We start from the raw sequence: 9,114 nt of genomic DNA, 5'->3' as shown, positions 1-9,114 counted from the left end.
CATCACCTCGCCTTCAAGTGAGCCTGACAGGTCACTTAAAAGTATAGTGGCAATGTCAAAGCCATGCGATGTCAACTGCCGACCTGATTAAATAATCGATAAAGAAAAGAGAAAGGGACATCATTGTATAATATACTGAAGTCATTATCACTACAACTATGTTACTCCCTGGTGAATCATTCAATCATGACAAAGGGCCAGTCTCCAAAGCTGGTGGATCTATGAATATTGCTTGACTATAACCAAGAATACATCCCCCCCTAGTTAGTATGTTAAAATAAACCCAGTAACAGCCATGTCTTTCTTGCAACATGTGGACATGGTGATTGGGTCTTTGCTGTCTGGCTGGCTTCATGGTAGAGTAAACACAACGCTGTGAGAAGACCCAGCTCTAGGGGCCTTTTGTAACACAACACCCTAGACAACACCACTCTCTCTCTCTCTCTCTCTCTCTCTGTTTTTGCGTGCATGTGTGTGTGTGTGTGTGTGTGTGTGTGTGTGTGTGTGTGTGTGTGTATGTGTGTGTGAGTGTTTGTGCATGTGTATGCCCGCGCGCACTTGTGTGTGTGTGTGTGTGTGTGTGTGTGTGTGTGTGTGTGTTTGTCTCTCTCTCTCTCTCAATTCGATTAAATTCAAAATAGCTTTATAGGCATGGAAACTAAATATTTACATTGCCAAAAGCAAAATTAAACAAAGGAAAAATAACACCAGGTAAAAAAAAGTTGCAGTAATAAGGTCTCTCTCTCTCTCTCTCTCCCTCCCCCTCTCCCTCCCTCTCTCTCTCTCTCTCTCTCTCCCTCCCTCCCTCTCTCTCTCTCTCCCTCCCTCTCTCTCTCTCCACTCTCTTATATTCTCTCTCTCCACTCTCTTATATTCTCTCTCTCCACTCTCTTATATTCTCTCTCTCTCTCTCTCTCTCTCTCTCTCTCTCTCTCTCTCTCCCCCCCATCTGTTGGAGCCTGGCTGTGCTTCTCTCCCACGAGCACCACCTCCCCTACCACCAGCACGATCAACCCTGCCAGCATCAGCACCTCCAACCCCACCCCTACCACTTCCGCCACCACCAGCGCCACCACCACCACCGCTAGCGCCACCACCACCACCACCACCGCTAGCACCACCGCCACCACCGCTAGCGCCACCAGCACCACGGATCTTAGCACCAGAATGCTCATGTTCTGCCTCTCCATGGCCCGGGGGAGGTACACGCCAGGAGCTGGGGGTACGAGACAGCAGCCGCTGCCAGCCAGCGTCCTTGTGGGTGCCAGGGAATGGGGCGGAGGTGGGGCTGGGTGGTGGTGGAGGTGGTGGTGGTGGTGGAGGTGGGGGGTACAGAGGGAGGCTGGCCAGAAGCAGCTGTGTCTGCGAAGCCCCACTGAGACAGAGGCATGAAATGTGAAAGAGGGTGTTGGTAAACACGCACACACAAACAGATATACACATACACACACACACACACAGATTAACACGCACTCACACACATACACATACATATAAACACACACACACACATAAACACACAAACACACATACAGACAAACACAGATAAACACGCACACATACACACACACAAAGATAAAGACACACACACACACACACTAAGATAAACATGCACGCATGCACAAACACCGATAATGACACGCACACACACACACAAACACAGATAAACACGTACACACAGAGATAAACATGCACACACACACACACACACACTCACACACAAACAGATACACACACACACACACAGTCACACACAGATAAACACGCATACAAACACACACACAAAAACAGAGGGAAGGAAGAAATCAACAAAGAGCGATTGTAATTTGATAGTCATGAGCTCAACGGTGACCTTCCCATTACTGCTCGCAGTACGTCTCCCCGTGTAGCGTACAGCCCTGTGCTCCTCCTCCATCAGGTGGTGAGCTAGTAGGACAGACTGGCTGGATATCACGCTGGAGGGGGGCTTACAGAGCCTGCACACATACATGAGCCCCCCTGCACCCACACACACACACACACACACACACACACACACACACACACACACACACACACACACACACACACACACACACACACACACACACACACACACACACACACACAGGAGCAGCTTGTTAACCTGTAGGCCTTAATACATGCTGTCACCCGAGGTCAGGGAGGTTGAGGTGAGGTGTGTGTGGGGGGGGGGGGAGATAGCGGGTCAGGCTCTCTGTATGTGTTTGTGTGTGTGTGTGTGGGGGGGGGGGGGGTTAGTGGGGAGGTTGAGGAAGGGTAATTGGTATTGAGCAGTGTCAGGGCTCGCTGATAACGGCGCTAACCTCCACGTACCCCCGGCTGGCTCTCATCAACACCACACAGGCCTGCCTCATCCATTAATTAGCGGATGAATATTCGAATTAGCAAGCGCCACCACAGTGGACGAGGATGATGGCTGTACGAGAGCTACGGATAGAGAGAGAGAGAGAGAGAGAGAGAGAGAGAGAGAGAGAGAGAGAGAGAGAGAGAGAGAGAGAGAGAGAGAGAGCGTGTTGGGAATGAGGGAGATGCTTCCTCGAAGTCCTTATGGCTCACTATACATATTCATGTATTTTTTGCGTGTATTTATACAATCACGAACGCAAAACGATATGCAGGGTTGGAGGGAGGGTGGGGAGGCCTTGATCCTTTGCCGCCACGGATCACCGCGTGTGTGAATCTGGTGCGTGTTTTTTTTTTTTTAATGGGGCGGCCGAAAACAAACATGGACGCCTGGTGTTGCGTGCGTAGGAATGTGTTGCGTTGCCGCGGTGACCTCGACAGCAGGTGGGCGCGCTCCCAGGTGTGTCCCACTTTCGGAGCGGGGAGAGGATCAGAGGCAGGTGGTAGCGATAGTGCCGCAGTGTGTCTAGATTAATGAGCTCTCTCCTCTCTCTCTCTCTCTCTCTCTCTCTCTCTCTCTCTCTCTCTCTGCGTAACTGCTGCCTCTGCTGGCTGGAAACAAGGACACAGAGCTGGTTGGCATTCACCCCCAGCAACCATTTATATCGTCCTATATAGCAGAGCCGTACTGGGCTACACAACGCCAGTATCTAAACCCGGTGTTGAACCCGACCGAGTGGATGAGGGTTCAACTCCCAGGATAAACGGATCACAGTTGCTGGTTTTGTGTTTGGCTTTATCATGGTTATTCTCCAATGTACACCTGGATCACCGTTGGTGTATTCTTCACTTTTTTTTCCGTAGTCTAGTCTAGGATTTATCGTGGCGGGGGCAGCCGACTGGACTTTTCGGATTATGAATATTATGGGATTCCCGGAACATTGACTTCCATAGTAAAAATCGAAAGTCATGAGATTGAGATTACCCTGGTAATGGTGTATGATAAAAATGAAATGCTTTTGTCCAGTTGGCGGTTTACTGTTCTTCCATCTCGGGGCGCCATAGAACGCACCATCAACGTGGGAATTTATCTACCGCAGGTATCTGCCCATTTGTGTGAGAAATGAAGAGAGTGAAGGGAGGCCACAGATAGAGCAAGAAAGATAGATGGTTGGACTATTGGAGAGGGGAGAGAGAGAGAGAGAGAGAGAGAGAGAGAGAGAGAGAGAGAGAGAGAGAGAGAGAGAGAGAGAGAGAGAGAGAGAGAGAGAGAGAGAGAGAGAGAGAGAGAGAGAGGCCCCAAGAGGATGGTTATGAAAGAACAGTGCTGATGGCCACACCACACATTCTGGGATAAACAAAAGTTGACCCTCATTAGTGATAAAAGAAAAGTGTTTCTACGTGTGTGTGTGTGTGTGTGTGTGTGTGTGTGTGTGTGTGTGTGTGTGTGTGTGTGTGTGTGTGTGTGTGTGTGTGTGTGTGTGTGTGTGTGTGTGTGTGTGTGTGTGTGTGTGTGTGTGTGTGTGTGTGTGTGTGTGGGGAGGTAGGCCCCTGAGCAAACAACTTCATTGTTTAGTTTCACACAAACAAAGCAGATGACAGAAAGACACATGAGCAGACCAAGACCCTCCGCGAAGGCTAGATCTTTTCCCACCTTCTCTAGTTCACAGAACAGAAAGATCCACCGAAAAATACCCCGCTTTGGATGGAAAAAGGGATTTTCTGAACTGCGTTTAAGGGTTTCAGGGTTATTCCCTCCCTGAACACGTCTGAGCTAACCTTAACCGAGGAACCCACAGCGAGGACGTTCCTCCACAGACCCACACAGAAGCCCTATAGCGTTCCCTCAGATGGGGTTTACTTGGGGACTCGGTGGCAGCCTCGGTTCCGACTCGGGAGCAGCCAGAGCCTCGGGGTGCTTTTTGAGCAAATAAAACGCAATTAGGTCAGGGAGCAGGAAGGTGTTGCGGTGAGTTTTTTTTCCCAGGCCAAACAAACTGGGTTCCATCACCAATTCCCGCAGCTTACGTATAGGCATCCTTGAGCAAAGCGCCCACCTTTTCCTTAAACACAGGTCTCTCAATTCACTGCAAGTCGCTTTGGATAAAAGTGTCCCCCAACTACACGGTCATTTGTCGACAAAAATGTATTGTGTTGACTGACGGGATGAAGGATCAAGGTTGTAAAAACAGGTGGAATGATGATCGGAATTGCACAAATAACGGCAGGAAATCATTCACCTCTGACCCCTCTGTTTTCTAATGACCCCCCCGCCAAACAACAACACTGACCTCTCTGTCCAGTCCGGCGGCCACGGTGATGATGTCGCCCGTCTCACTGTTGATGGTGAACATGTTGGGGATGGGGTTGTGTGGCGTCTGGGACAGGATGCGGTAGCGCACCATGCCGTTGGCGGTGGTGAAGTCGTCCGCGTCGCCGGCGGTCACCTGCATGACCGACGAGCCTGTTGAAGAGGAGATATAGTCCCAGATTCAGTCTCGGCACTCAGTCAGGACATTCAATAAGTATTTTCAGTCAGAACCTTCGGTCCATTATTCGGTCGGAACATTCAGCCCCGAAACCCATTTCAGATCAAATTCTGTGAAAATGCACAGCCCTAAATAAGTCAGGATTCAACCCAAAAACTCAATATTCTGTCCAGAATACTGTGGAGCGTTCAGTCCTTAATTCAGTCGGAAGATTCAGTCTGAAGGTCGATATTCAGTCAAAAAATTCTGTGAGAAATTCAGTCTGTGGTTCTCTCAGAACAATCAGTCCAACATTCTGTCAGAACATCCCGTCAGAACAGACTGTCAATGCGTTGGGTTTTTAATGAGAAGACGGAGAGGAGCAAGCCGGAATAAACACACATAATTAAGGGTACGGAAATATGGGATGAGCTTCTTATTTGAAGCAAAACACTGCAACACTGGGAAAGTTGGTTGGCAATCATTAAAAAACGTTGGTAATTTCCAACTGCTTTTTACAACTGACGAGGACCAAAAAAAACAAGTCAATTAAAAAACAGCACAGGGAAATATTTCTCCATGCGGCTGCCCAATATTGATTGAGCCATTCCTCCCCCTCTCAAAACAACAAACTTTGCTGGTGGGAGGAGGAGGAGGGGGGGAGGGAGGGGGGAGGGGGAGTGGCAGCACAAGCCAACAAACAGCAAACCCTTCTCTAAATAGGCCGGGCTACTTTCCCCTGCTCCCAGATATAGTGGTGCAGCTGGCCGAGGGGCTCACCTCTGTGCGGCCCGGGCAGTAATGAGCGGCGCGGGGTCTTCAGCCGGCCCTGTCATCCATTATTTCAGCCTTCAGCGGCGCCGTGCCTGCCCTTAATGCTCCCTTGCTCTCTGCCTATTTGTCTTGAAATCATGGATAAACGCCGCCATTTAAGCCTGGCGGGCGAGGGGTGCAGGCCTCTCGCTGGGGGTTGTGTGTTTCGGGGGGTGTGTGTGTGTTGTGTGATTTTTGTGTGCATATGTGTGTGTGTGTGTGTGTGTGTGTGTGTGTGTATGTGCCTGTGAGCTAATCTGTTTCTATGTTTGTGTGTGTGTGCATGCGTTGGTGTGTGTGTGAGTGTGTTTCTGTTCCGTTCCATTGTGTCTATGATTGTATAGTTCAGTGTTTCCGTGTGTGTGTGTGTGTGTGTGTGTGTGAGTGCATATGTGTGTTTTAGCATGTGTGTGTGCGCATAGGTCTGTATTTGTGTGTGTGTGTGCATGTATGCATATGTCTGCGTTTTAGTGTATTTGTGTGTATGTATCCAATGCACAAATCCCCCCCCCCCCCAACCGACACCTCCCCTCGCCTGTCCTTACCAGGAAGAATTATTGATCTGAGCGAGCTTGTCAGCGGGGCTCACAAATGCGACCAGGCAATTAGGAGCACTCTGCGCTGGAAGAGAGAGAGATCACCTCGCCCCCTCTCACAAGGCTTAGACAAAATGTCACCTTCCATCAGCGGCAATTTACCGCCTCTACCAGGCACTGAGGGGGACGCTGCCTGAGCCCGGAGAGAGAGAGAGAGAGAGAGAGAGAGAGAGAGAGAGAGAGAGAGAGAGAGAGAGAGAGAGAGAGGGGGGGGAGAGGGAAGCTAGCTCATGAGCACCAACGCACCAGAGAGACACACGGAGAGCCGCTGGAGGATATGTCATACTAGAGTTTGGAAGCAGGACAGTGGTGCAGGAGTGAAATTAAACGTCATAATGTACACACACAAGTGGGAACATTATGGTAGATAACTGGCCTTATGTTCAGTTTCTCGTTTCATAATTCTTTTGCGTTTTATGTTTGCCTATTATTTTCCTGATTATCGAAGACGACCGTTTAGTCGTGATTGTGATGTCTGGTCATATTATGGAGAAATTTGTGTGAAAGGGGGTCCGAAAGCAGGGCGGATGACTTTGACGTAATGCTTTAAACAACGGTTTGAGTAAACGGTCAAACAAAAGCCTAAGCTTTCATCTTTATGTAATACGAGTGTGACGTTTGTGCAGTGCTCAGGCGGCAGACACCCAGCAATTATTCAATTATTCAATCATCAATTATTCACAACATTCAACAAGCAACACATTTTCCATGTAAAGGCAGCAGTGCCGGAGAGTGAGTGCTGTTCCGCTGACTATCGGCAGGGCTGCCGTTTCCCTCCCTCGCTGGTAAGAAGAGGATTAAAGCGGGGCTGGTGCTCAGTACAACAGCCCGGCTGTTGTACTGAGCGCCATTCATTGGTTAATGGTAATGAGCAACAACAGATTATTTATCATTTGTTTATTTAATCATTTATTTGGCCAACACAAATAGTTCTGCCACCGGCGTGGGGACTGGAATGCTGCCAAGAAACACGTTAACATTTTGCTGCACGCTAGCTCGCTCCCTTTTGTGTCGGGCTACGGGTTACCGCAGGCCAGCCGCTTTGTATGAGGGGCCGTCTGGGACAGAATTCATACTTGGTCTTACACACACTATTATACTCTCTCACATACACTATTATACTCTCCCACATACACTATTATACTCTCTCACATACACTACTACTCTCTCTCACATACACTACTATACTCTCTTACATACACTACTATACTCTCTTACATACACTACTATACTCTCTTACATAAACTACTATACCCTCTCACATACACTACTATTCTCTCTCACATACACTACTATACTCTCTCACATACACGACCATACACTCTCATACTTACATGTAAAAGGAGTTTAATAGTTTGAATGAAACGGAAGTGAGTTTGAATGAAACGGAAGTGAGTTTGAATGAAACGGTAGTGAGTTTGAAATGTTCAAAAGAGTCCGCAGAAATCGAATATCAATATTATTTTAGTGTAATTACATTGTGTATATGCACAAGCCATCTTATACAAAGCAGCCGAAAAATAGAAAACCGAAACGCTACTATGTTTTTTTTAGAAAACTGCGATTCAGGGTTTGAATTCTGCTATTGTCGTCTGATTCATTGAATCCGCTGTGTTTGCCAGGGTCTCAGGGTCTTCCGACTCTGGGGAAGAGCCTGCTAGTTTACGCACACCCCTTGCGCATTTGTTTTCTCAACCACACGTGAGACGTTGTTTGACATGCTGGATATCGTCAGAAAGGTATTTTCATTGGCTATTAGGATATCTAAGGCCGGTCCCCTGACCCTTGCTGTCTGCTGGTGTAGCTGTCAATCAAAGTATACACGCACCGTTTTGATAGTGATCGCCTCATTGGTTTGTAAGGCTTGTAAACAAGGAAGTATTGGTCTTACAGACATGTGGGAGGGCTCTATGTCACCGTGAGACCCTGGCAAACACAGCGAATTCAATGAATCAGACGACAATAGCAGAATTCTAACCCTGAATCGCAGTTTTCTAAAAAAAAAAACATAATAGCGTTTCGGTTTTCTATTTTTTGGCTGCTTTGTATAAGATGGCTTGTGCATATACACAATGTAATTACACTAAAATAATATTGATATTCGATTTCTGCGGACTCTTACGAACATTTCAAACTCACTTCCGTTTCATTCAAACTCACTTCCGTTTCATTCAAACTCACTTCCGTTTCATTCAAACTTTCCCGTTTCATTCAAACTCACTTCCGTTTCATTCAAACTTTCCCGTTTCATTCAAACTCACTTCCGTTTCATTCAAACTCTCTTACACATACTACTATACTCTCTTACATACACTACTATACTCTCTTACACATAATACTATACTCTCTTACATACACTACTATACTCTCTTACATACACTACTATACTCTCTTACATACACTACTATACTCTCTTACATACACTACTATACTCTCTTACATACACTACTATACTCTCTTACATACACTATTATACCCTCTTACACATACTACTATACCCTCTTACATACACTACTATACTCTCTCACATACACGACTATACACTCTCATACTTACATGTAAAAGGAGTTTAATAGTTTGAATGAAACGGAAGTGAGTTTGAATGAAACGGAAGTGAGTTTGAATGAAACGGAAGTGAGTTTGAAATGTTCATAAGAGTCCGCAGAAATCGAATATCAATATTATTTTAGTGTAATTACATTGTGTATATGCACAAGCCATCTTATACAAAGCAGCCGAAAAATAGAAAACCGAAACGCTACTGTTTTTTTTTAGAAAACTGCGATTCAGGGTTAGAATTCTGCTATTGTCGTCTGATTCATTGAATCCGCTGTGTTTGCCAGGGTCTCACGGTGACATAGAGCCCTCCCACA

The 9,114-nt window shown here is 47.0% G+C and overlaps 1 protein-coding gene across 2 annotated transcripts in view; it reads right to left on the bottom strand.

Moving 5' to 3' along the window:
• cdh4 (cadherin 4, type 1, R-cadherin (retinal)) overlaps nt 1-9,114 on the bottom strand; it is a 203,263-nt gene that overhangs the window by 29,613 nt on the left and 164,536 nt on the right. For both annotated transcript variants that reach the window (XM_030374198.1, XM_030374199.1), the window contains exon 8: nt 4,656-4,828. In XM_030374198.1, the coding sequence (XP_030230058.1) occupies nt 4,656-4,828 (173 nt within the window). The remainder of the gene's footprint in view (nt 1-4,655; nt 4,829-9,114) is intronic.

The sequence above is a fragment of the Gadus morhua genome, chromosome 13 (genome assembly GCF_902167405.1).
Source record: "Gadus morhua chromosome 13, gadMor3.0, whole genome shotgun sequence".
Taxonomy (NCBI): Eukaryota; Metazoa; Chordata; class Actinopteri; order Gadiformes; family Gadidae; genus Gadus; species Gadus morhua.
The sequence above is the reverse complement of the archived record's forward strand: the minus strand, read 5'-3'. Positions and strand labels throughout refer to the sequence as shown.